A 27983-nucleotide genomic window follows, 5' to 3' on the forward strand; every position below is an offset into this window, starting at 1 on the left:
GGAGGGCTGCGTAAATTTCGACAACCTGGGGTACTTAACGTGCACCTCAATATAAGTACACGGGCCTCTGGCATGTCACCTCGGACAAAATGCAGCCACCGCGGCCGGGATTCGATCCCGCGACCTTCGGGTCAGACACAGGGAGAAGAGAACAAGGTAACATGTTTGCTTTGTCCCTCGTTTTCTTCCACTATGTTCAGGTCTGCATGCCTGATACACATAAAATAACTTGCTCATAACTAACTGAACGTGGGATGTCCAAGCAAAAAAAAATTATATTCTGGGATTTTACAAGCCAGAACCACAACAGGATATAAGGCACACCATAGTGGCCAACCGTGGATTAATGGACCCCTTTTTTCAGATGGGTAGTCTATGCACACGCAGCGGTAGTGACAAGACGCGCACAGTGTTTTTTTGGGGGTCACAGGATGGCGAGAGGAGTGAACAGAGTGGCACCTGGCTTCACAAGCTTGCAAAATATCCCGAAAAAAAAAAAAAATTGCAAATCCAGGCCTCCGAGATTGTCTACCGGCATGCAGTGGACAACTTCAGAGGCTACGGATCCCATTTTCAAATCTGCGATCGCTACTGGAGGCACAGTTCGGACCCTGAAAAGGTCCATTTCAGCCACCTAAATCTTTTCACGTCCAAGTACAGTCGTGAGCAATGTGAAACGGAACACTGAATTCTTGTTTAACAAACAATTGCTTGCTATGTACAGATATGAATGTGCAGTACTGGTTTGCTAAAGGTACCTTTCCCTTTAATGTTTTGCGTTTCCCAACTAGGTTAGTCACGGCATGGACTCTCCAGGTGATTTCAGTGCTCCCTTTCATACTGCTCACGACTATACAGGGGTATTTTTGTATTTCACCTCCACCGAAGTGCAGCCGTTGAGGCCAGGAATCGAACTAGTGCCCTTCGTGCTCGACAGCGCAACGCCGTGGCCCAAGCTACCACTGTGGGTATTCTAAGGGGACAACACTGGTTCTTGGAGAATTAGCTAGCACTGCTTGTGGTTATGCTAGCAGTTGTGTGAACTCTAAAACCACACGTCTCGTATCCGGTGATCTCATGAGCACAGGTTAACTGGAACTAACACTTTTTGGTGTTGGCAAGAGTCATCAATGGCTCAATGGTGTACATCACAGCGCTACCCCGAGTCTCCCAGTGTCACGGCCCCTGCTATGCAATCACCAAGAAGAGTCCCGGGAAGCAACGGACTCAGTAACGAGCCCCCTTGATGCCCCATTCATGCTTCTCAAGAGCTTTAGTAAGGCCTCAGAACACCACTGTAACACCGTTGAAGTTCTCCGCAACCCTAAGTCACATATGCCACAAGATACACCGCAACAATGCGCAGCTCGGTGCTCACAATGGAATGCTCTGACAACATTGTCTGTTGTTAGAGCATCCTTTTGAGCATGAAGGACACTGTGGGCCTCGTTGAAAAGCTTCACTTACCGGGGAATATGGCACATGAATGGAAGAGTTCATCCACCGCATTCCAAAACACTAGGCATTACGCACACCAATTTTCTCATGGACATGAAGCGTAGACTGCAGCATCTGACTGGAGAGTTTTCTGAATGGCGAGCATTCAGAAGGCTCTCCTGCAACTTACATCACTTTAAAACTATGCAAGGCACTGAGGAAGGGTTTTAAAGCGAGCATGTCGGTACAAGATCGCCTGACTTAACGAAACTTGGGCGATCAATCAAACGAGAGAAAGTAGATCGAACGCGGCCGACTTTGCCGCAGTTTAACCTCGCAGTTTTCGACAAGTAAGAAAAAAATACATAAAAGACGCAGTGAGCAAGTCGCACATCGCGACCATAACGACTTTGGGCTCTTGACACGTACCGCAACGTGACAAGACTGCCCGCTATTTCCAGACGACACTGGTTCGCAGCCTCGTAGAAAAAACACCAAAACGACCGAGGCTCGTCACCAACTGAACTTACGAAGAGCGCGTTAACTGTAATATGATCAACAGAAGTTGGCAACAACACGAAAGTTCTCGTTGGATACTCCGGTATACTGACGATAGTTCATCGAGAGAGCACGGATTCAGGCTGGAACGAAACCGCAAAACGCATTTTCACGACACAGGCAAAGCGTGGATGGACAAACGAGGGAGCAAACACTACGATTTCCGCACATTTCGCGTACGCGCTATGCCTGGTTGCCGCATCGGTACCTCTCCCCACCGATGCTTTACAACGCCGTAGCAGAAGTCGCGTCTCAGTTGGCGTCTGAATACTCTTCAGGCATGGGACGCCTCATTAATGGAACGCGTAGCCAACAACGCGCAACACGCGTCTGCATCTGACAAAGGACATGGCAGCTGTAGCGTGCACGAGCAACGCGCAAACTACTAATCGTAAATGGTCCACATCAATGGTGGACAAACTTTAGCAGTGAAAACACCACTTACTTTTCGTGTTCTTTCTCCTCCCAAGTCCACATTTCCTCGCCACACCGCTTCCGAGGGCACTTCACGACGCCAGCAATGTTCATCAGCTGCTTAGTGGTGTCCGGAATGTCTGGGCTACAAGAAACGAGAAAAGGAACAAAGGAACCACGACAACGCATTTAAGACGAGTCACTGCGATTACCGGACCATATCAGCTATGAGCAAGCGGAAACTAGCATATCCAGTCGTCGCAAACGACCCCGTCAATTACCAGTAAAGTGGGAATGCGTTCTTGGCTTTGCAGATGGGACAACACTGAAGCGCAGCCTTCAAACTTTCGTCGACCGGCTCGTACAGGCAGGAAGCGCACACGAAGTGCTGGCACATGCCGAACACCATGTTCTGACTGGGCCCCAGGCAGACCGGGCAGCTGAACCTGAAAGTGCACAAGACATCAGGCATAGCCTGCGAAACCAAACAAACGCGACACCAAGAGCGACGCTAATAAAAAAGCTCACGCTGTGTCGTAATCAGTGCGATTCATGGCGAAAGCTTGCAAGAAACGTGACGGTCAGTCAGCAGTCTCGGGTAGGCTTCGGGGTCAGAGGTCACGCAATGGCCAGTTCAACGGACAAACGAACTAAACGCGATCCATTAATTAAATGCCTACTGTTAGCACCAAACGCGCGACGCCGGAACACACGAGCGACGAGGACGCCGGTAGGTGAACAATCCAACGGTTGCCGCGAACGCGTTTCATTGGCCGATGTTTTGTCACGTGCCCGAAGTTGCGTTTTTTGATTGGCCGCCAGGCGTTCGCAGTGAAGCCGAGCCAAGCTGGAGAAAGGATCGAAGCCGATCCATGGTGGAGTGCATGATTTCTCCAGGCGCAATAACCTTTGAAAGTTTTAATCGCTCGTGCGCGTTTTCTGCTAATTGTAGCAGCCTGTGCTTGCTGTAGCGCATGATTTAGTGAACGGCGTACGTCGACGATAGAATGAAGATCTTGTGGAGCTATGGGTTGCTGTGATCGTGTATGGTTAGCCCATTAACTATGGAATCGGAGACCAAAGTTGATTCCGAACAAAGTAGTGAGACTTTACCGAATGATGATCCTTTGTTGCTCATGTCGTATGTGCACAAGCTCGTTCGTGTTGAAACTACGGAAGGGAATGTTCTGGCTGGTTACGTTAAGACAGTCGACCCAATCTCCGAAAGGTAAGCGTGAAAGTGAAACGTTTAATCCTGCCTAAAGCGCAAGCAGTTAGTCTGATTGGCTCAAATTAAGCATGCAAAATATAACGTAGGTACAGATACTATGCGCGCTCTTAGCTTACGCGGTCTTGGGGCAGCAACTATAGTTACGAAGGACGCATTACCGATAACCAGTTACTTTTCCAGGTAACTTTCAACTGTAACTCACCACTTTTTCATTCGAGTGACCTGCAAATTTTAAAGCTTAATTCTTACGCGGTAATGGCAACGTTACTGAGTTACTAAAACGTGTAAGGCGCTTCATAGACTTAAAAAAAAAAAAAAGCGACGTCACTTTTTTCCGTGAATCGAGCCAAAATACGCTGATGGGTGACACTTTAATTACTGTTCTCACGGTAGCAGAAAAATAAGGATATTAGTTGTCGGGTGACATTACTGCAACACAGTTTTTGCTCGTAATGTGCCCATAACGGTGTCTAGGCGGCAAGGTACCGATAAGCCCAAGCATCAGCCCTTGCTGAATATGCATGCAGTGCATCGGATGTTCGTTTAGCGACAGAAAAACGATTCGAAAGATGTAGGTTCGGGTCCCACCGACGGAAAGGATGTTTCTCGTCCACTTTAATTGATTTCAATTTACTCATCATAATTACTACTGCACTACATTTCAAGAAAAGAATGTCCCCAATGGTTTCCTTGACCTAATTGTTTGTTGGAGCCTCTAGAAAAAAAAAATTCCAGTTCTTTCCACTCGAGAAAGCCACTAAAACTTGGAAATAGGAAAAATTGAGTGGTAGAAAGCAGACACATTGATCCAGAGGTGGCATACTGACGTTTAATATAGAAAATAAAACACCTGCTCCCAAGTCCGTACAGAATATGTGCAAAAGTACCCCTACAAACCATTGTTCTAATCTTATAGATGCAAGTCACCTCTGTTCAAGAAATCCACACTGAAAAGTGGTGACTTGATTCGATAAGATTAGCAGTATTTTGTTAAGATACTTCTGTGCATGTGTTGCACGGACTTAGCAGGAGGTGTTTTTTCGATAAGAAGTGTCATTTGTTAATGAGCCACCTCCACATCACTGTCTCTTCTTTCTGCATCTCAGTTTTTCCTATTTCCACGTTTTAGTGGCTTTCTACGATTGTAACCATGTACCAACAAGCAACTCTCTTGATCCCCTTCTTTCGCTCATGTAAAAAATTATGCACAACTTCAACTGACTTAATGTGACAAAGGCTGACTAAACAGCGGAGCTGATGGCATCAGCGCCCCTTTCCTCCGCTTTCGGCACTGCTCGTCACGCCCTTCTTCCTCCCTCATCAGCGCCACCTGTACTCGACTCCTTTCACCGGCACAGCCAATTACGTTCCTGCTCTCTCCACGTCACCTGCTTCACTTCCGCCATAGCTTCGCCTTTGCTCTCCTCGCTACAAAATGGTGGTTAAGCGGGCCTGTTGGTACGTACACATAGTTTTTCAAACAGCGCAAGAACAGGACACCGAGAATAGACCAACCACATAACACAGGCCCTGACTTTCAACAGGGTTTTATTTCGCTAACGCAAAGCATTCACCATTATCAAGAGGGGCCCTTCATGTGTTAGTCCACCGTCCATCCAGTTACTTGACAAGGAAATCGCATATCTGCAAGATTAACACCTTCAAAAACCTGTAACTCCTAGTCAATCCTTTTATCATGTTTATCACGTGTCTTCCCTTGCTCTGACTATATATTTCGCGGTAGCACAATGAAACCCTGTTGGAAGTCAGCGCCGGTGTTGCGCGGTCTATTCTTGGTGTCCTGTTTTTGCACTGTATGAAAAACTAACTCCTCTCTACCCAGCTTCACCCTTTCCACGTCGCTGCACTTTCTCTACCAGGCTCAACTCGCTACACTAGGCTTCTCTCTGAACCACTTGGCTTCTCCCATGCTCTCCCTCTCGTCAGGCTTTGCTCTCGCAGCTGGGCTAGAAACTGCAGATGACGGATCCCCAGGGATTAACTTGGTTTTAAACAGCTCCGTTTTTAAAATTTGGTTTGACAAGTGCACCCTCAGATCCCTCTTTTCTTTCTTCTGACGCAGCATTGTCCTGGTCCTGTTTGAGGACGAAAAACCGAAAGTGCTGCACGTCGTCATGGGACATGCCGTCAAGTCTGTGACCGTCGTCACGGACGCGAGCCCCGCCGAGAAGGAGCAGCTCGAGAAGCTGTTTATGCCGACTCAGCAAACACTCAGCGCGGAAGAGCTGCGACAGAGGAAAGAGAAGGTCCGCTCGTGGATGTGCGTCAACCGTATTCCGGTGACCGAGTCCTCCCAGGAACCCGGCACCCTGGTGATAGCGGGATCGGTGCGGCTGCTGCCACCCTACGGACCAGACGACTTCCAGTGCACCAACTCGCTCGTGCTGGGCAAGATCCGCGGAATCGTGTCGTTGATGCCCGCCGACGTTGAGTCGTGGACGAGCCCTTACGAACCGATGAAGTAGCGGCGCATGCCGCTGTGATGACGATGGTGTGAATGGTCATGTGAATTGTCGGGGACTCTGATGCCTTGATGCAGTTGCCAAGTCGTTGACAAATCCTTGAAGTCGGCTACACAAGAGCATGGCACGTTACGTGCTACTTGGAATCAGCGTGAAGTGCAGTGTCACTAGTCTGTTGTGGATGCTTTGCTTTTCTGTAAGTGGGTTGTTACAAATACTCTTGTTGAAACTAATGATTGAAACCATCGTCATTCTCCAGAGCAGAATGACGATGGTTTAAATGTCTTACAAAAAAACAGAAATTAATGCAAACTGTCCTTATTGATTTGTGTGCTGCATTTTTGCAGTTTAGCACATTTATGCTTTATGGATTGCTTTCAAACGACATCAGTTTTTGCAACAAAATCTGAACATATTTCTGCAGTTGCAGTGGAGACGCATTTCTTTTCAACTGAACTTGCTCAAGCTTCAAGATTACGGAGGAAAGATAAATTTGCTGAGCACGGACCTGCGGACATTTGATGACATGTCTGATAATAGCGTGACGTGTGTCTTCATTAGTCTCCGTTAAAAAATGCATCCTTTTCTTCACATACCTGTTCTTACACTGCACCACTTTCCAGTAATCCTGCCACAAAAGCGCATGCTCTGCACTTAGATTCTTGCAGTAACATAGCTGAACATTGATATAACAAAGCTATTCAAAATTGTACTGCTTCCAGAACATTGCAACAGATACTACAGTGAGGCTGTTTTCATAGCCAGATCTTACATGTTACCCTGTTTTGACGACGTTCGTATTAAAACCGACAAACATAAGGCACACGACAGCCACATGCTGGAAGATAACCATTTATTTATAAAATCACAACGCAACGACGCAGTCAAAAATAACATTTGTAGCAACTTGGCAACAAGATAAGTCACCCCCAGAGCGAGGTTGTATCGTGCTCACGTAATGAAACGTGTCAACGAAAGGCTAAGGAATGCATATACTTTAGTCTCTATCGGCCTTAGTTTGAGGCACATCTGCATAATACTGGTTCGTACACTTACATCAGTGCCAACACCTTGTTTGGTGACCACATTCGTAGCAACACGACGTAGTTGTCTCAAGTAATTACACAGACCACTTGTTATACAAGTTTTGATGTTTCGTATCGTGAGCACAGTACCTATGACAAGAGTTTTTACCGGCAGCTGCTGTGAGGGAGGTAGAGCACCCTCCTATCTGTACATTCAGGACTAGAGTACCAAGCTAGAGGCATACCTTCATTTTTTTCTACATGGAATGAGTGACAAAATCAATACTGGTTGTACGACTTAGGATATGCATGCCACGCTAATCGGACTAGAGACATGTCAAAATAGTGCAAGAAAGATGTCAAACAAAACCAGGAAGCGCTTGGCTGCAGTGCTATGTCCTACGTGTTTCTAACTGTCATATGTAATCTCATAACAATAGGACGTGTCTCAAGTATTCTTTACACATCAACCTTTAACAAAAAAAATTGTTGGTCTTGGACACTGTACAGCGTAAGCATGTCACATAAAAAACGCAAACACTAAATATGAGAAGAAAAAGCACGCCATCAGACCTATGCAGACTGGCGATATCGTCATAAAGTTCCTTCACTGCTGCCAGAGGTTTGATCCTCCACAGCCACTCCTCAGGTACACATTCCCGCAGTTTTCGTTTTCGATGACACAAGATTGTCGAAAATAAATTCACTCGGACCTAGCAACCAGGTCGCAGCGGTGTCTAGCCATCCAAGCCTTCCACAGTAGAGGCCATCCTACACTATCGTTTCAAATGCGATACGCATCGACTGACCCAACTTTCCCATCTAATATTGCTATGGAATAATCGATTACATCTTGCTCACATGGAGAAGCAAGATCAGGAGTTGCTCTTAAGTGGGCCGATCGGTTCGTACACATTGAAAAATACTAATAGAGTGTGAAATGAAAATGATGAGAATATTAGAAACATGCTCATTTGTCTTTCCAAGCATCAGTCATGTCTTGCATGTTTTTTTCATCTTGATCTTTTCGAGGTCATGAGTGTGTTGGTTAAAGTTAACAATGCTTGAACGGTGGAATTGCTTTTATTCGAATACTACTTGGAAAAGTTGCTGTACAAATTTTGCATTGAGTGGTTAGTAAAAAGTGAGGTGAAAGTTTAGTATAATTTCAGTGCGCTTATTTTGAAAATATCTATCGAGAAACATCATTATGATGGAAGTGTAGTTTCCTGCAAAAATACCTTCATTATGTCCTACACTCATTGCACATTGCATGGTATATTTTCGATTAGCTATGCAATACCTTATAGTTATGTCTACGAATAATATATCGAGGCGTTTGAATATTTCGTTTTAACTCGTGGAACAAACTTGAACAAACACTAAGGAAGAAACATCCTTCATAATATAACAAAATAAAACATTTTAAAACGGTACACTGTACCATGTCTAACCCCAAAAACCAGAGCTCCTCAGTATTTCGAAAGAGGTGAAATAACAGCAAACAGTTGAGGTACACATGCAAAGCTTTCACCCTTTTTTTTTTATATAGCAGGCACTATCAGATATTCTCATCTTGTATACCGTTTGGCCACATATGATGACAGACATTACAAATATCAAATTGTCAAACTGAATACAACTAAAATATCATGCAACTGTATTTGAAGTTTCAAATATGGTTGAACTAATAACAATAATGAATATAACAAATTATGAATTTCATTTTCATTCCATTCAACACAATGAATCTCAAATGTTCCTGAATAATATAGGAGAGGAACGAGTATGTGCTTGTAGAGAATACTGGATTAACTGAGGTAGTACCTCAGCACTGGCTAAAAATTCCATAACGAGCTTAAATCATACCGGTAAAAATCCTAAAGCATCGACTAGGCACTCCGTAGCCATTCACAAACACACGATAGAATGTACAGCCAACTCCAGGCTGTCTGCAACTCTGTGTATCTACGTTAGATCTTAGATGCTAGTTCAGATGCCCCAGTAGTTGCGAAGTTGCACGGGTAATGTGACTGGCTCCCTCCCAAAGCACGCGCAAAGGAGCCTATCGTGATCAAGGGATTTGATTTGATGCTCGACTGATTCACTTACAATCGAAGCTGCCCATTTCACAAGCCATTAAAAACTGGTAGAACAATACATACCACATAAATTTGAACTTTCAGCAAGGCCCTGTCATATATCTTAGCACCTAACCTGCAGTCATAACTGAAATACGCTGTGTGGTTTACACCTTAAGCCATAAAATCAAATAAAAAACAGCCCTGAATAGAGGTTAGACATTGCATGGCCTCAAACAGACATGCCAACATTACAGTGAAAATATGCCAGAAACATATTCTATGTCATTGTTGCTTAAAACCACATGGTGGTGACATTGTCGCAAGCCCTTCTAGCCACATGCGACAATGTTACATGTGGCTGCAATGCCTTTTCTGGCTGTAAGTATGTGTTAGGGCTGAAGATTGTCGTTCAATATCACTAAAAGCCTTCACTAGATTAATACGACAATGTTTAGTGAGAGATTCCTACGCACAAATAAGTCGGTGCACCAATGTTCCGGAAAGCTGCAAATCAAAACGTGCTTTGATAGTTATCGAGAATGAAGCCTAAGCCTTCTCGGAGTTTTATGGGGCTAAACAAGAGTTATGCATAACGTGACTGCGCTACATTTCCACACATGGGATGTCTCTTGCGTCGTTCAGGCATCACAAGTAAAACAACAAGATAAAAATTCTCACAAAACCTCACTCTCGTTGATTTTCGATACCAGTAACAAAATACGACGACAGGATCCACACCATCAAAAAAAGGTTCACTTACTATTCGCGAAATTTTCCCGGCACGTTTTGTCACCACACATATCAGCTGTCCAGGCACGACAGGGTATAACGAAGTGCTTCCAAAGCTCTCGCATAAGTGCAGTCCCGAGAGCAAACATAAAATTTTAAAAATCTAGCATATTCCCCCTTTGAGGCACCGATGTCACACACAAGCTCAGAGTCACGACTGTGTGATGCGTACAAAGTTGCAATGTACAAAGCCGTCGTAAATGTACAGTCACGCCCTCGTGGACGCGGATCACAAGGTATCCGCGAGCGTGTAGTTCTCGTGGCAGGAGCAGAACGGGTAGCTGCAGCATGGCTGCAACCACGGCCGCCACACAGAGTGGAAGAAGTCGAACTGCTGCGGCACCAGCTGCAACGAGGCCTTGTGCTTCGCCACCGCTTCCGTGACAGCCGCCCGCACCCACGCAATGCTGGGACCGTCGCGCTCGCTGAGCGGCCGCGACTCGGATGGGTCGGAGTCCAGGTGGAAGATGAGAGGCGGGTCGTGATGCAGCACGTAACCGCCGTAGCAGTGGCACACGTATGTACACAGGGCTGGGTTGGGGCTCATGAAGTGCACCTTCCACGTACCGGAACCTGCATAGTCAACCACGCGCTTGAAGTTGTAATAAGAGTTTGTTTTACACGCTGTAGTACAAGTTGCACTTTGTTGGAGTCCGTCTTGTACGGACATGTGCGGAAATTGCAGTCCGTCTGGTACGGAGCCTCTTGCACGTCATGTGTGCAACCACGCATGATATAAAAAATGTGGGGCAAATGGCAAAGGCAGAAACAACAACAGACATATGTCGCAGAGACAACAGCCATCCGACGGCAGCGACGCCGACTGCAGAAACCAGCCGAGAGTGTCCATATAATTGCAATCGCAATAAAAGCTTGGCAAGGCACGATGCAAAATGGATAGTCGTGAAGCAGACACTCACCGTCGCGAGGCGTATAGCGGACGGCATGGATGTGAATGCCACAGTAATGGAAGAGGAACTCGTGCGAGGCAGCCGCGGATTCCTCGCGGAGCAGCGGGAGTATGTTGCTGCCGTCTATGATGCGGTCCCGAGGAGGCTCCGCCCCGGCCACCGCCAGCAGCGTGGGCATCACGTCGAGCTGGCTCGTCGACGCCTCGATCTTTAGGCCACTGGGAACCCGTCCCGGCCAGGAAACTACTGTGGGCACGCGAATGCCGCCTTCCCATCCACCCATGGTCTTCCCGCCTGCGTAGGGATGATGTAAATCTTGTTTGAGAGAAGAAAAACTTGCTGAGCTTGTGCAGGAATAGCATCTGACTTTGCTTACATAGGGGCCCATATACAATAGGCATTCACTATGCGTCAGTCTCGTCATCAAACCGACTGATATTACGCACTGCGGACGCCCACATGCAAGCCCAACAAGAGAAAAAAAAACATGAAAAAAAAAATTGACGTGCTATCAACGTGACACAGCGCTCTTGAGAAGAAAGTAGTGAGCGCACAGTCCTCAAGAAGGAAAATGGAGGTGAGCCAGGTGACAATTATCGTTGCGTGGCGGAACGATGCCCCAAATACTCCCATTTGCCTTAGATTGTATAGTATTTGAATACTTGGCAAGTGTGGTGGACGTAAGCGTGAGGTGCAATTCCAACAGCAGAACAGTACCTCTGAAGATGCCATTGTAGCCGCCTTCCCTCTCGCCATTAACTCCAATCTCTTGGACGTGAGCGCCGTTGTCAGAGGTGAAGTAGACGAACGTGTTGTTCGTCTGGTCAGTCTCCTGCAACAGTTCTGTAACCTGCATGAAACGGGGCAGTGGATATCAATGTAGGGTGGATGACACAGGCCAAACGACACACAGACCAACCAACCCACCGAAAAAATTGAAGGTGACCCTAATCCTTGACTTAGGTATCTGGTAACGGCACTCATCGCCATCAAGTGCCCCGATGTATTCCTTGCATTAACTTTGCGTTTCGTCGCGCTGCCGAATCTCAGAGGCCGCGTAGAAAGAAGCGGGTGGTGGAGATCTGCTCCGCCAGATGCCGCAAGGATACCAGCTGCTCACAAGAAAGTCGTCTGCTCTTTCGATGCACTCATTCAATTAATTTTTATCAATTATCCTGACAGTTAATTGGCCCTTACCTTAATTAAGTAAACTTATGCTCTGATATGTGTATCCAATATAACTCTCAACTTGAAACAGATCTGTCGATTTTGTACCAGTTTAATTTTTTACAAGACTTTTTCTGAATATTCAGAAAACCGGAAGTAAGTGCTGGACCGGAAGTGCATGGAAAAGAAACAAGAGTGTCGCTCATTGCTCATGCCACTAATAACTGACCATACTCTAGACGTTTCAACATCCCAAACAGGCATGAATTGTGGTTTCTCTTCGACGAGACGGGTCTGCCTTGAGATGGTAATTGATGATGATGACTGCATGGTCACTTTACTTTCAATGAGCATTCAAATGTTGCAGTTAAAGCTGGGAAGAATGACTTCGTGAGTTTGTCACAGGTCGTAAACTGGTGCTGTGCAAGCCAACTTCTTTAAGCCAGGGTGCATGCACAATCGACAACACTGTGTAGTTTTGTTGTGTTTTAGTCGTGTATTCATCATCTGTGTGTTAGTGTTTTTGTTGTCTTAGCTAAGGTGCAAGCAATGTTTACACCCAGTTCTAAACAGTGAAGCAGGATTAACGTCATCAACATCAAGAGAATGGGATTAACACGCCCAGACATTCCCCCTGGATTCTGCACTGGAAGCCAAAGCACTGCCTTATCCATAAGGGAACAGGTGATGGGAGCTTTGTACTAATTTCAAACATGTGAAATTCTCTAAATGGAACTTCCGTAGCCTGGCACATTGGCTGTTGCATCACTTGATACTCAGACACAGGCATCATGTTATCACACACATTGGAAGATTATCCTTGCAACCAAGCATTGCTGGATGGATGGGGCTGTACTCATTTGATCGGGTAGCTGCTCACACCACCTAGCCGTAACTCGCAATGAAGTACTAATTCTAAGTAGTGAAAGACTAAATTTCACTCCTGCCTTGATTTTAGACACAATTAGGTAGCCTCCTCTCAGTTATTTCTATACCTGCTTAAAGTCTATCTTGCCTTCACTGTCCCTAAACCCCGATGCTTTGAAAAATTCAGCTTAATTGCCCTGGACTGTAGGGTGAAGCCTTTCAGAGAAAGGTATCAGGTGTTTGGCCGTTACATCCTCCTCTCTACACGCACAGCAAAATGCGCCTATCCCTTTGCACTTGGCTCGGTACGTCTTAGTCCGCAATACTCCCATCCTGGCTTCAAACAACACAGAGCTACCCCTAGAGTTATTGTAAATCTTTTCTTTGGCAATTTCCTGCTTGAAAGTTCAGTACGTTTCCAGTGCTGATTTCGCTAGCAATAGCAAAAGGTGCACTCACCTTGCCGATGGCCCAGTCCAGCTCTTCAACGTTGTCACCGTAGCGGCCGTGCGCGCTCTTGCCGGCAAAGAATGGGTGTGAGAACAGGGCTGTGTGCACATGGATGAAGGAGAGGAAGAGCACGAAGGGCTTCCCTTCCGCGACTGCGGAGCGGACGAAGCGTTGCGACTCGGCAACGAGCCTCTGCGTCATGCCCGGCAGCCGGACGGGCTGCTCGACCACATCGAAATTGCGCATGACCACGCCATTGAGCGTCGGGATGCTCTTGATGAAGAATACCAACACAGCGGGGTCGACGAAGAAGATGGCGAACACGAACGACGCAGCGATGGGTCTTCCGCTGCGGAGCAGCAGGTAGGAGAAGGCGGCGCTCAGCGCCATGGCCGTGTAGCAGAAGCGGAAGATGTTGGGGAAGTAGGTGGTGACCACGCTGCCGTCGTCGGCGCCAAAGTCCTTCAGGTTCGTCAGGGGTAGCCCGTAGAAGTAGTCGAAGCCGTGGCGCAGCGGGTGGTGGCAGGGGTCGTCCTTAGATGTGCAGTACAAGCCCAGGTGCCACTTGCCTGCAGCATTAGCAGCTGAGTTAACAGTCAAGAAACTAAGAAACCTGTCTTTCTGAGAAATTCGTATGGATTTCCTAGTGGCTTCGTGCTACAAATGGGGGATTGCCAGTTTCCCTTTCTTAACCCTTCTGCCTTCTTGCAAGGTTCCACAGAACTGACTTGATGTCCATGCGCTTTAAGTTGTTGGTTAATTTGCCCTCGCGCTGCCAATTGCTAGCTTCCTGGCTAGCTCAATTAGTAGAGCGACCGCCCCGGTAAGGAGTTGGTCCCAGGTTCGATCCCCGGACCAGGAGAAAATTTTCAGCAACCAAGAAGCTTTCTTTCTGAGAAATCCGTATGGATTTCCCTGTGGCTTCATGCTACAAATGGGTGGTTGTCAATTTCCCCTTTGTGAACCCTTCTTCCACCTTGAGGGATTTTGCAGAACCAATTCGCTGCAAATTAACAGTCCTATCACATTCACATTGTGAAATTTAACAATCCAAAGCAACATACAAGCTATACAAGCCGCTTTCATGGAGAGCTCTGGATATTTTTTGTTTTTGCGTACCTCATCATCATCCTCAGCCTATTCTGTGTCTGCTGCTGGACAAAGGCCTCACCCAACGATGTTGAGTTAACCTATCTTGTGCGAGCTGATTCCATTTCATTTCCGCGAACTTAAGTTTATCACCACAACTAACTTTCTGTCATCCCTGAATGCATTTCTCATGCCTTCATGTCCATTCATCCGTTGCTTAACTGACCACTGGTTGTCTGTCCTACGCATTACATGGCCAGCCCCGGTCCTTTTTTCTCTTTTTGCTTGATGTCAATTAGAACATCGGCTACCCCTGTTTGTTCCCCGATCCATTCTGCTGTCTTCCGATCTCTGAATGTTACACCCATCTTTTTCCGTTCCTTACGGTTCCTTAAATGAGGACACATCACAAATAAAAGCAAGTAGAGTTGTATCCTCACGATCGCGAAACTCTCACCACTTGCACGGCATTGAAACATAGTTATCAATTGTCCTGTACAAACAACATCACTTTTCAACATACCTATGCTCGGTCACAACTTAAGAAAAAATGTAAGCTCCGCCCACAAAGCTGCAATCTGCTTGCCTTTCACCAGCGAAAGACAGCTACGCTAGCTGGTTTGTGCTCGAACTGTAACATTACATTACAGTGTGACAATAACGAAGAAAAAAGATAAGGCACACATACAACAGGACACAGCGCTATGTCTTGTCACGTGTGTGCCTTGGCTTTTCTTTTTCGTTCTTGTCTGTAACATAATCAACCAGTACCAACTAGCCCAGCTCACTGTACTCGAAATTTAAGTACTTTTTTTCTCGGCTAATGTAAATACTAAGCATGTTAAGAGTTAAAGGGGAACTCCGGCGATTTTTATATATTCACCGATTTCAACTAAGCTTTCAACATATGTTGTCGTCAGTACCCTGATGATATGTGCTAAATTATACAACCGTAAGTGATTTAGTTTTTTAGAAAACGCATTTAAAATATTGGTAGCCCATTCCGGAATCATGCCTGTTAACGCGGGCCACCCTGTGTATGTGACATAACGTGTCTACTCTTTTCCACCCCCGCCTCGCCCAACAGACGGTTGCAGCGCGCGCTTTCTTCTACGAAGCAGTCAGGCTCCAGCTGGCTGCAGACCTCCTGCGCAATTCGCCGGCCGTCTCTAGCGCAGCAATCTTCTGCGACTCGAAACCTGCCCTGCGCCAGCTCGCGAGGGAGGAACGGGGCCCCCTTCTTGCTCAGCGCGCCGCTCTCAGCCTGCTGGCCCTCCAGGAACGAGGCTGTGACGTGGTCCTTCAGTGGCTCCCTTCACACGTCGGCATCGCGGGCAACGAGGCTGCAGACGAGCTCGCAAAACGAGCACACTCCGCCGAGACTTCGCTGACAGATTACGCCAGCTCGTTCGACTCGGCACGCAACAACCTTCGCCGGGAGCTGGTGCGCGAGCATCCGGACGCACGGGTCGCCGCCGGACACCCCCCTCCTCCCATCCCAGCCACTGGTTTCACTCGCCGCGAGCGCGCGCTTCATCTTGCCCTGAGGACCGGGTCAGTGTGGCCCGCGGAACGCAGGCATCGTCTTCGCGGCGCCGCTGCACCGAACTGCACCGATTGCGCCGCAGCCGAAACCCTGTGCCACCTATTGTTTGACTGCCCTTCTCTCAACACCGCGCGGAAGCAGCTTGTCATGAAGTACCGACTCGTCGGACTGCCGTGTGCGACCCTACAGGACTTGCTCCATCCCACCGGCCACGTGCACCGTCGCCGATCAGCCCTTGCGGCCCTACTCGCTTTTCTCGAGGATGCCGGCCTAGTCGAACGAATTTTCTAGCCGCTCACCACGGTGACTCGGACGCCCGTTCTCCTGCCCCCCCCCCCCCCCTCACCTTTTTTTTCCACTCATACCTTTCTTTTTTTTCTTTTTTTTTTTCTTCTTTTACCATCTCTTTTCACTCTCAATGTCCCTTCAATCCCCAGTCCCCCGTGAGTGTATCGGTTGAGGTGTCCTCACTTGAGAGACAGTTATCGTGCACTCTACACCCAATTTTCATTTTCATTTCCTTCTTCCTTTTAAGAATCACCCCCCCCCCTTCTACGAAGCAACGGCGACGCGAGCAAAGTTCGGTTTTGTTAGCTGCATAGCGTGTTAGTCCTCGACATCGGGTCTTACAGTAAGCACCCGCAATATTGAGCAACAAGAAAATCGATGCGGGGCACATCAGCTACTTCACGCGCCGGCGGGTTGAAATCAAAAGGTGATGTTTCCACGCTCAGATAGTAGCGGCAACCATCGCTGAACTTGTCACTGGTAAGTTCAGAGGGGCTGGCACAGCTTGATTCTGCGTCGGACGACATTGCCGGCTCGCTTGTCGCGCAACAGAAGAAGCACGTGTGCTACGTTTACACCCTGGCCAGCCGTGGCGGCATGTAGCGTATTTCGTGACGTCATCGCATACCCAGCACGGAGCAGCTCCCTGCTTCAGTTTCAGTTTTGACTCACCGTTTACTGGTTATTTAATATTATTGACGAGTCTCTCACCCCTCTAGTTGTTACAGGACTGTTAATACTATTTGAAAATGGCATTATCTCAACATAGTAGAAAATGCACCGGAGTTCCCCTTTAAAGGTTCATCGTTACTACCCAACAGATTAAATTTGGCTGAGCCCTGTCAGAATCCCTGATGAAATTTACCAGGATGGTCACGCTTCTGACCTAAAACCAGGGAGATAAATGTGTGCCTGTATGGGAAAGTAAACTCTCTGAAACACTCCATGTCACGAAAATTACTCAGCGCTCTTGGATGGACGATTTATGCAAACTCTCTGTGGGATGCACAGAGATACACTGATGCACAGAGATACACTGTGGGTGAAGCCGACATTTTTTCTTAGTTTGTATCTAAGTACAGTACTGATCTGTTCGCCACATCAGAGTTGGCCACTATCATAAGGAAGGAATTCTCACCTATGTATCCTGTGGAGTAACCCTGCTGTTGGAGAACCTTGGCGAACGTCGTCTCGTTTGTGGGCAGCCCGCCACTTGCCGCGACGATGATAAACACCTTGTTCTTGAAGTAGCTTTCCATGCCTGGAACATGAAGGCAATAATGCTTTCAGCAAAAGAACTACATTGCACTTGGAAAATGTTAACATCATCATCACCAGTCTATCTTATATCTTCTGCACGACATTCTGTTCATAAGTTTTAGGTGGCACAACCGGTCACGCATGCTTTCATTTGCCCTGGACGACCAAAATTTCTGCGAACTCTTTAACAAGATATTTTTAATCAAATTTTCATGTCATTACCACATTGAAGAAAAGTGGTTATGCATTGTCCTTCAATATTTCTTTTGATTCTTATGCTACCTTTTGAGTTTTGAGCCTCACGAGAACCACAGGTTTCTTTGTAACAGTTGATACGCAGCAGCTCCCACATTTTCGACGTCCTTATAAAAAAGAATAAATGTCGGTTAAATGAAGCCCGAACAACTAAAGTTCGTATTTAGTTCGCTATAGATGATAATTCACCATATCAGCGTCCGTTATTCAGAGGTTCAAGAGTATTTTTGAAATGCAGCTGCCTCAGTAAGTATCAAATGTGTGAGCTCGCGCTCAGCAGTGCAATACCACAGGCGCTGGGCTGCTGCGAGTAACTGCATCTGTACGACATGATAGTTTCAGCTTCTTTCATGGTTCTATTCAGCAGTTTTAATTTTCAGGCAAGGCTAAGATATGTATGCTATTGCATAGCTCACAATCGCGATAACTCGCACAACAAGCTGTGAATTAACTTCGCACTTTGAAAAACAAGCTAACCAAAAAGGCGAAGTCGCATTTACGTCAGAGGTACTTGCCTGAGCGCACCGGGTACCTGCCCGTGAGCAGCGCTGCTCTGCTCGGAGTGCAAACAGCTGCGGCTGCTGTGTGATGAGTCAGCACGGCTCCATTCTGTGCCAACCTGTAGGAAACAAAGACGACGTGCGAAACATACGAACTTGATAGTGTTTGGATATTCACTTTAGCAATAACATCAGCAATGCCACAAGTGACTAATAAGACGGAGTTCGAGTTGGGGGCTGCTTCAGTCAATGTGATGGAAATTTGTGATTCACTAGCACTCTGCAAGGTGCCCTCAAAAAGCCATGATCGAAACAGTGTTGGTGCGTCTAACAGGTTAACTTCACAAGTCCACTTGCTGTTCAAGCAAAGTGAAGGGCAGCTTTGCGTGTCTGATAAGTCCAGCTATGTGACGAAGGCAGGGTGAACGCTTGTTATCAAAATACTGTGGCTTTTGACATCCCAACATGAATAGTACAATTAGGCGATCATTAGAGATTCAAATTTTGAAGTTCAGGGCCAGTCACGCGATCACGTGCATGGCGCATCTTGGGTCACAATCGAGCTTGTTCGTGTTAGAATATTTCTTGAGTTATTATTGACTTGCATTGTAACACTGTTCCTTACAAGTTTACTCGTGATTTCAATGCATCCCCCCCCCCCCTTTTACTCAATGCCTTCGGTCCTGTAAGGTATTTTTTAATAAATAAATAAATACATAATAATTTATCGAGAGCTGTTGACTGCTCTTCGCGCGGCTTGCGCTAAGAATGCAACCGCGATAATTAAAACTCGATCCTGATTGGGCTCCATTGCGATTTAATTTCTTGATAGCTATTGGTTCCTGTTCGAATGAAGAAACCAATCAGAGAACACCTACAATTCGCTTAGGTCCAATCGCGATCGCGAAACTCAATCCCGGTCGAAAATGCACGGAGTGCGACCCGCACATTGATGTTTGCACGTTTGTCACTTCACAGCCGCAGACATACATACCTGTCTATGTTGGGCGTGGATATGGTGGTGTTGCCGAAGCATCCCACATCTCCGTATCCCAGATCGTCGGCTAGAAGCACCACGATGTTCGGACGTCTAGGAGTGGCAGCGTACGCTGCAGCTACCACCAACGTCAACAGCAGTAGCCAGACAGGAAGGCGTAGTCGCAGTAACGACAGCATGATTTACGTCTACGAATCGCAAAAACAACACAGATCAGAAATACGTGACACATACAACGTACGGCATTCCCTCCTGACAACGCGACATTGACTGAGCCCGCGCATTCATCTATTCGACGGCGCGTGCTGCTAAAACGGTCGCTAAAGGAAAAAGAAGACAGCAGTACTGAAATACATGAAATAAGCGCCAGAAGTGTACTTGAAAATGCTAGAACGGCAGGAATATGTATATGCACAAAAACACATCTGCGGTGGTTTTGACAGCTGCCATGCACGCGCCAATGGCAACGTCATCCACGTTGCATTTGCTGATAACAAATTACACAGTCGCTATAAATGTAGGACAGGTGAAATACAGGTGTTCCCCGTAGGGGCTACGCGGACGCATTTGCTCGAGCTAATAAATTATGTGTGTATAGGTTTACATCACGTCAGCAAAGTGTTGTACGCGCTGTAGCAGTGTATTCCCACCTTTGTAGTGTGCTCCGACGCCTTATAAACAGCCACTCACTTCCCAGCACTTGATTATTGCTGAACCATTTAATCATGCAGTACTTGAGACGAGCGGTGCGTCGTATCCTTTGCTAGCGAAAGAATTCGTTGACACAGCTCGGTGGAAAGCTTGACACGCCCATACACTGTTTTCATTGTACTGTCAAGCACTGTAGCCGCAGCTATCACTTTCTTATCGCATGTTATACTCGGAAAACAATACAATAACATGTGATCTATCCATCATATCATGAACCTCCCATGTCAACCAAGCACCTGCGTGGTTTAGAGGCGCTAGCGCTTTTAGCGCCAGCTTTCTCCGGCGGCTTGCCTCACCTCTGACGTCAGAGTGTCAACCTCGTGACAAAATTCGCCTTAAAATATTCGCAATTTCTCTCATGACGTAGCTACATGTATTGGTACACGCTGTATATTATTAAAGCTTTTCTAAGTGCACGTGGGTCATGTTTTGGCTTTCGAATATTTACCCGTCGAAATAGGGCAGCGTGCGGCAATCGTTTTGTTTTGACGGTGCCGCTTTGACAAGGCAACGCTTTGCATCGTGCTGTGCTCGCGCTAGACACAGTTTTTCTAGGCTGTGTTTTTTGAGCAACTTGAATCATGACGGGTGAAGGCAAAATTCACGACAAGGGTCACCACAGTCGAGGTGAGTGTGCCAGCTCTCTGTTATATCGAAAGACGTGTCTGAAAATTCTTCCTGAAGCGTCCGGTGTTTTTTGTGCTTCACCATTCGGCGTTTGCGACTTTCGCGCTCCTTCGGTACATTGAACTATTCTGTTCTCTAAAACGCATGTATTTATTTAGGCGAAATAGACGCCGGATACCTCATTTACCTACGCTAACTATGCTCCATTTAGGCGACTTGAGTACGGTTAGTTTCGGTTAACTGAAGTTCATGTCTACTGAAAGCGTTTAACCGCGGCTTGAAGACGCTCAAAGAACGCACCGTTTGTCTACTATCTTCTTCAGGCTGGTTAACTCTTGATATAACTTTCAGATACTTCCAGTGGCTGCGGCGTTGCGTTGCAGGCACGATCGAGGGCGCGGGTTCGATTCCCGCTGTTATCGTGGCCGTACTTCGATGGGGGCGAAATCGAAAACGCGTTTGCGTTTAAACGCGATGAACACTTCTTGCGCAAAATTTCTTAGACAACGGATGAAACAGACACGGACGTTGTCTAAGAAATTTTGTGCAAGAAGTGTTGATCATGGACTAACAACTAGCTCGAACCCACACCTTGTGAAGTTTGAATGTGAGCGCAAAAGAACCCCAGGGGGTCAAGGTTAATAGTGTATCCCCCGCTACTGCGTGCTTATAGTTTTTGCCAAGTGAAACGACAGAATAGACCATTAGTTCTCGTTTTTTTTTTTAATTTGCGGAATGAATACGCCGTGTTCTACTCTTGTCTCTACACTATTAATCTTGCTATCGATTGGCTTAAGGAGAGGAGGAAATACAGGGAGGTTAATAAGACGCGCGTCCGGTTTGCTACCCTACGCGGGGAAAGGGGATTGAATGATGAAAAGATAGGAAGATAGAAAGAAGTAAACATATAAAAAGTGCGCGTGAGTTTAAACAAAACTGCCACTTGCCATGCACGTTCGTATCTTGACAACTTGATAGTATACTGTATGCAGGATCTCAGGTGCATCACGTTCCACTGTAGATATCGACACGTTTCACCTCATGACTGACGACGGTCTTAGTCGAGTCAATATAGTGCCTACTGAAACCTTGCAAGTGCTGGACATGGAACATCCAGTACGGATGGAGCATACGGCAGGTTCAGCTTGCCGAGGAACATGCGAAGTGTGTCTAACAGTGACAGAAGCACAGTGGCCATTGGTCTGTCTTCTTCAGACAACTTGCCAGTCAGAGGCACGAGAGCCATGGGTGCAAAGTCCAAAGTATCCAGAGCGGGAAACAAAAAATTTCTATTTTAGGTGTCAGTGTTGTTCAATTGAGGTTTTGAAATTTAGCATGATTTCCCACTGAAGAAAAGAGTACTGGTGGAAACCAGCTCCGAGGAATCAATTTCTTGCAGTATGTGAAGAAACCTCGAGCTTTAGTGCCACACGTTTTTAATATTTATTATTATTGTTTATTACCCCATCTCATGAAACCCGCTTTTACAAATTTCCCAATTTGCCAGCGGCACGTTGTCTTTTCGTCCACTTGAGTTTCTTCACATTTAGATCATAATTACTACAAATAATGTCCCCAGTACTTTCCTTGGCTTGACTGTCTGTTGGTTCTCAATAAATGTTGTGTGTAACAAAGACAAATGAGTCCATAAAATTCCCCTTCTTTCGTCCCGATCTAACAAAGAAATTTCCATTTCCTGGCCAGGTACCCATGGGGTTCAGTGTTTTCGTGATCTCGAAATAATGACACTGGCACTTAACCCGATCTAACGAAGTTTTTCCTGAAATAAATGAGTAAAAATGCAGTGATTTCTTTCTCATTTTGACACAGACGGAGTTTTCTTCAGGTGTGCGCTGTAACGCTATCGCGTTAAGATGTACAGCCCTAGTTGCGACCATATTTTTATTTTGACGGGGCTGCACACCGCGCCCATGCATGGAATATTGGACTTAAGAGTCGGTAGCGCTTTTGCGTTCAAAATAGGGCAGGTGGGGGTGGTTTTTTTTTTGTCCCTGTGAACGCTCCCTCAGAAACACGGTGGTTGCTTTCGTTGTTTAATGGCTTGCGCGACAGGAGGCAACCTATCGTCTCCTTGCAACTTTCTTGCTCTGCCTGCTCACACAATCACTGCATTCGTACTCCCCGTCTTTGCATATTGGCACCTTGTAATAGATGAGTGGCACAGCGTGGAAAAACAGGGAAGGACGACAACAGAGACGGAGTGCAAAGAGTCTTTGCACTCCGTCTCTGTTGTCGTCCTTTCCTGTTTTCCCGCGCTGTGCCACTCATTGATATGAACCAACTAGCCCAGCAAGCAACCTTGTAATAGTATCTTCACATGTGTCTCTCTCGCCTATATTACACGGACATGGGATACTCTATGTTCAGGCTACCCTCGTGGGCTCTTTACGCAAATGTGTATTAGTGGCAAATAAAATGCCGCGGTAGCTTCTAGGTGTTGCTACGTTTCAATTTTAGATTACGAAGGAGCAAAAAATTCCTTGCTCGATTCTATGAACTTCTCGATTTAACGAACGAATCTAAGCACTGTCATAACTTTGTTAAACCAAGTTTCAGCTGTTTTTTTTTTTTTTTTGCAGGTCATGACAGAGGTTACGACAGGGGACATAACAGAGGGGGCCACGACAGGGGGAGTAATTGGTCCTCGCGCAACAGGCAGCGCAAGTCCGACGAAAAACGGAACTCGGACGTCGACGAGTCCCTGCCCGTGGTCCAGATGTTCAGGGCGTTCCAGGTGGAACTGGACGACCGCTACGACCGTTACGAGCGCCTCGTCAAGCTGGGCCGCGACGTGACCATCGAGAGCAAGCGCATCATCTTCCTGCTTCATCGCATAATGAAGTTAGTGCACCCGCCACGAGGCACCACGTAGTGCAGGGGTTTCAAAAACACGGCCCACGGGCCTTTCATGAGTGGATCAGCCTGCATATGACTGGCTTCGTGCCGTATTAAAAAAAATAATTTTCTTAATAAGTATGCTCATGAGCTGCATGGACGAGACTGGTCTCAAGCATTTTTTTCGTGGGGCACCCGAAAAGCACATCATGCGGTCGTGGCACATCACATCGCACATCATGCGGTCGGGATGTCTTAAAACATGAACCGTGGAACAAAAACTGTATCTCAGAATCGGTGTCCAGATTTCAGTCATTCTGGAGACGAGTATCGATATGCTTCTCGAAACCTTCCCTTTCAGAAGTGATCCGTATATGATATGGGGGAGGCCTTCTTTCAATACGCATGTGACTGGCGCAACCTTTGAGGGCCGCATTTCTTTACACTTGCCGGTGCCGGGTTTTTCGCATGCAACGCCACTGAATTCCGTGAGGTATAGCGAGCTTTGCCTGGAAAAATGAGCACAAATAACCTGGACAAAGATATGAGAAGCAGACGAGGACAAGCAGTTGTCTTGTCTACTCCTTGTGTTTTCGTCCAGTGTAATTGTGCCTATTTCTATATTTCGACATTAACATCGCATAAACGCTTTTTGTAGAGTTTGCACCTTGGCCCACGTATGTGCACTTTAATTGGGAATGCTTCTTTGGCTAACAAGTGAAAGTTACGAGGAATAATATTCATGCGGAACAGTGCGCTGCGACATTGTCTGCAAAAGTTGATGGACACGTGTGCAATGGCTGCATTGTCACGGGGAAGGCCATCCCGGCGTGCTGCTATATGAAGAAAAAAAAAGTGAGGCAGCAAATGTGGTGTTGCGAGCACATGAGTTTGCGATTGGATACGGATGGGTAGTGCAGTGGGATATGCTAATTGGTGGGACGACGTATGGTGCGTGTAGAAGCGTAGACAATTGGGCGAGTTCGTGTGGTTCCATTTTGATGATTTGGCAGTGCAACATGGGATGCTGTATCAACGTCCCATGCATCGTTCTTTCGCACAAAGAGATATCTTTTTTAGTGTCATGAGTTGTTTATCAGTCACGCGTTTTTTTCCTGCCTTTAGAACCTATGGTTTTATCTTTCTTGACAGAACTCGTGGTTAGTTGTAGTCATCGCCTGTCAGATTGCGTCTTGTCAATTCACGTGATGTGCAGGGGGCGCTGTAGTTTTCTGTTTGTGTTTTTCCTTTCAGTGAAATTTCAGTCGAGAATATGTGCTTGTCCTTGTACATTCTTTCTTCGTCTCTGTTAGTGTTGCGTTACGAAATCATTAATGTGGCGCATGATTGAGGGTGCCATTGCAGTCTAGTACTTGGGAACCCTCGTCTGTGTATTTTATGCATTGTAATTATCCTGTTATGGTAATACTAAAACAGATTGATTGAAGGAGGTGCGGAAGAACCGGTCTCTGAAATTGATTTTCTTCTCTTCCGCGTCTCTCTGCAACAGGGATAACCAGAAGGACAAGGTGCTCGCCGAAGCGGACCAGAAGCTCTGCGAGCTCAGCATGTTCGCACTGCGAGAGATTGCGATGGAACTGAGGGGGCAGAGCTATTACCTGTACCTCAGGGCGTTTTCACCAGGTATGCACAGTGTACATTTTTCGGTGTGCCGGGACTGTTTTTTTTGCCTCTCTCTTATTGGCGCGCTAAGACATTCTCTCGCATATGAAACGATGCTTGTTAGTCAACACTGCACCTGTCGTCTTTACTTTGCCCTGTCTTAAGTGCTGTTCGACTCTTTTCTATCTAATATATACATTTTAGTTTCCACTCCCCCCCCCCCCTTCACATCATTCTTTCATGAATCAATAAAGTTGTTTACCTACCTACCTAGAGGGCAATGTAAAATCATTTCTTCAATACCTCCAAAACTCGTTAAAATGCGGTTCTCCTTGGGGAGTATCCTGGGGAGTAACCAACTTTCCCAAGAAGGAGTGTTATTGTTTCGGTTGACAAAGCTGCTAACTGCGCCATCTTTTACGAGAATGCAACGAGAGATACGAAACACACTTGTGTTGGTGTTACGCCTTAAAACAGGCGACGCTAATTGTCCCTTAACTGCGTGCAGGTATTCAAGAGTACATCGAAGCGCTGACCTTCTTCCACTACATCAAGGATGGCCACCTGGTCACCCTGGACGAGATCCACAAGAACCTGGTGTACATAGAACAGGCAGAGGTGCGTGCTTGTGGCTGTACCTACCTCTTGATTATGGCGAAGACCTTATATATAGTATGCACTCAAACCTCGATATAACGAATAATCGGTTATAACGAAGTAAATGAAGAATACTCTTGTCATAGATACAGTGTTACCAATAAACGTTTATAACCAATTTTCGGATATAACGAAGTTATTTCCGTGGCAGGTGTGACTTTGTTATAATGAGGTTTGAGTGAATTTCCTTCAGGTGGAAATTATGATGGACTGTCTAAAAATTTGTCAGATTCACACAATATAATTCCAAGGCAGCCAATATTACATCCCGAGAAAGAAAATAAGGCAGTGCGTTGTTTCACGTAGCTTTCAGTAATTAATGTTAATTAGCATGTAATTAAATATCTAGCATGCAATCAGTCTGCTTATATTCTTGCGTAAAAAGAATCAAATATTAGGCTCAAAATGCATGCCTAGTTTGTTTTTTGGTTGTATTCATTTCGAGCAAAGAAAAATAATACTCTTGACTTTGGTCCTGAAACGCGGCACTTCGAACGATCATGGAACATGGTAGTGTCTCCAGCGAAATGATTCTCTGCAGCACTGCGCAGCACAGTGAAGCTAAATGACCACCATTTGTCCACTCGGGAAGCCTGCACAAATGCGCACACTGCGTTTCAAGCCATTTGAAGAAACGCGCGGTGCGTGACGTGCCTCCTTAGTTGATGTGCACAATTGTACACACCGCCGCTGAAGGGGATATGGTTCATGAGTGAAGAAAGTCGATGTACGGAAGTGGTGCAACACCGGCTTAGGTGCAGTGATCAGGTACGGTGCAGTGAAAGTTACGTTGAGAGATCAAGGCATAATTGGTGCATAAGGTGAATTGAAGGCAAGTCACATGTGATTTAGCAGTGAAACAAATGCCATAGTGAATCAAAGGCTAATCAAATGTGAATTGATACCTTGGCAACCAAGTCTTGGAATTTACAGCTAGTGAGGATGTCTGGCCCTCTGAAAAGGGACAGGTCATGGGAACTAACAATGTTTTCAAGAAAATAAACACAAGCAAGCCAGATTACGATTATACTTGTTTGACATAAGTATGCCCTAAATGTACTTTTAAAAACGGAAGTCTTATCTCTCGCACCTCAAACGTAGTTGTGCTCTTTGGGGCACCTTTCTATCGCCCAACAGTAAACGTCCCGCTTGCTTGCTTTCTCTTTCATGAAAACTCTGTGCTCAGTACTCTCCTGTCGAGAATGCTATGTCATGCTTAACGTTGTTCTATGCCATCGCTTAATGCTGTGTCATGCTTGTCATGTACAGTTCTAGAGAAAGGGAAGTTATGTAAGAGCGATGACAATTTTTGTTGGCTGACAAAAAAATGCAACTGATAAAGACAGCTGTATTTTAAGTACAGACTTCATAAGCGGTTGCATCTGTCATTCACACAGGAAGCCGAAAGCGAGATGGCCGACGAGTCCGCGTCCGAGACGCCGCCCGGCAAGTTCTCCCTGGAGATCACTCCGCTGGACTACATGCTGGGCATCGCTGACCTGACAGGCGAGCTGATGCGCAAGTGCATCAACGCGGTCGGCCAGGGAGACCTGGAGGAACCGTTCGTGCTGTGCCGTTTCCTGCGGGACATGTACACGGGTTTCCTCAGCTTCGGCAACACCGGCGGTCGAGAGATCAACCGCAAGGTTTGGACGCTCTTCCAGAGCGTCCGCAAGGTCGAAAACGCCTGCTACACCATCAAGGTCCGCGGGTCGGAGGTTCCGAACCACGTGCTGGCCGACATGTTCTGCGCTCCGTTTCCCGAGAAGGAATCTCCGGACTGCGGTTGAGCCGCACGTTTCTTCCGCAGCGACGTGCGCTCCGTGCATTTATTTTTTGTTGCGTGCGCAAGAAGACACTGCCATTTGAGTGTTGGATTGTAATAAAGGGCGTCGTTCCATGTTTCTTTACTGCGATTGACGTTGTGAGACTCACTCATGCCGTCGCCATGCTGTCATGCTATTCACGCCATACACACAGAGTGTTTGAAGGTCTCCAATAACTAGAGGGGCGCACAGTGTGTTTCGATGCAAAACAATGAAGCCAAGTTTTTGCGTCGTCGTGATCCACGAAATTGGCTTGACAGAGGATTAAGAACGTTGCTCTGCATTTTGTTGGGAGTGTGAATGTTGTGTGCACACTGAGTAGCGTTCCTTGT

At 46.5% G+C, this 27983-nt stretch overlaps 5 protein-coding genes across 6 annotated transcripts in view; 2 read left to right on the forward strand and 3 right to left on the reverse strand.

Moving 5' to 3' along the window:
- LOC119374828 (DNA-directed RNA polymerase III subunit RPC6) overlaps positions 1 to 27983 on the reverse strand; it is a 339724-nt gene that overhangs the window by 94922 nt on the left and 216819 nt on the right. The gene's annotated exons all lie outside the window — the stretch shown is intronic.
- Positions 1285 to 3101, reverse strand: LOC119375621 (E3 ubiquitin-protein ligase RNF185-like). Its single transcript, XM_037645837.2, has 4 exons — positions 2938 to 3101; positions 2691 to 2855; positions 2441 to 2554; positions 1285 to 1324 (listed from the first exon to the last, which is right to left on the reverse strand). Exons 1-4 carry the CDS (start codon positions 2961 to 2963, stop codon positions 1285 to 1287), a joined length of 345 nt encoding a protein of 114 aa, XP_037501765.2. The 5' UTR covers positions 2964 to 3101.
- On the forward strand, positions 3300 to 6966 carry LOC119373976 (gem-associated protein 6). Its single transcript, XM_037644037.2, has 2 exons — positions 3300 to 3637; positions 5724 to 6966. The coding sequence occupies exons 1-2, from the start codon at positions 3456 to 3458 to the stop codon at positions 6124 to 6126; spliced, it is 585 nt and encodes a 194-aa protein (XP_037499965.1). The 5' UTR covers positions 3300 to 3455; the 3' UTR covers positions 6127 to 6966.
- LOC119373975 (steryl-sulfatase) lies at positions 6960 to 20232 on the reverse strand. Its single transcript, XM_037644035.2, has 8 exons — positions 20002 to 20232; positions 19349 to 19539; positions 18370 to 18473; positions 17478 to 17600; positions 13426 to 13985; positions 11650 to 11782; positions 10942 to 11226; positions 6960 to 10594 (listed from the first exon to the last, which is right to left on the reverse strand). Exons 2-8 carry the CDS (start codon positions 19528 to 19530, stop codon positions 10251 to 10253), a joined length of 1731 nt encoding a protein of 576 aa, XP_037499963.1. The 5' UTR covers positions 19531 to 19539; positions 20002 to 20232; the 3' UTR covers positions 6960 to 10250.
- Positions 20534 to 27714, forward strand: LOC119374160 (translin-associated protein X). 2 transcript variants are annotated; one of them, XM_037644224.2, is made up of 5 exons: positions 20534 to 20689; positions 23290 to 23551; positions 25056 to 25189; positions 25677 to 25786; positions 27223 to 27714. In XM_037644224.2, exons 1-5 carry the CDS (start codon positions 20644 to 20646, stop codon positions 27613 to 27615), a joined length of 945 nt encoding a protein of 314 aa, XP_037500152.1. In that variant the 5' UTR covers positions 20534 to 20643; the 3' UTR covers positions 27616 to 27714. The 2 variants fall into 2 exon arrangements, with proteins under 2 accessions (XP_037500152.1, XP_037500153.1); XM_037644225.2 differs by having other exon boundaries at positions 20544 to 20689; positions 23302 to 23551.

The sequence above is a fragment of the Rhipicephalus sanguineus genome, chromosome 11, assembly GCF_013339695.2.
Source record: "Rhipicephalus sanguineus isolate Rsan-2018 chromosome 11, BIME_Rsan_1.4, whole genome shotgun sequence".
Taxonomy (NCBI): domain Eukaryota; kingdom Metazoa; phylum Arthropoda; class Arachnida; order Ixodida; family Ixodidae; genus Rhipicephalus; species Rhipicephalus sanguineus.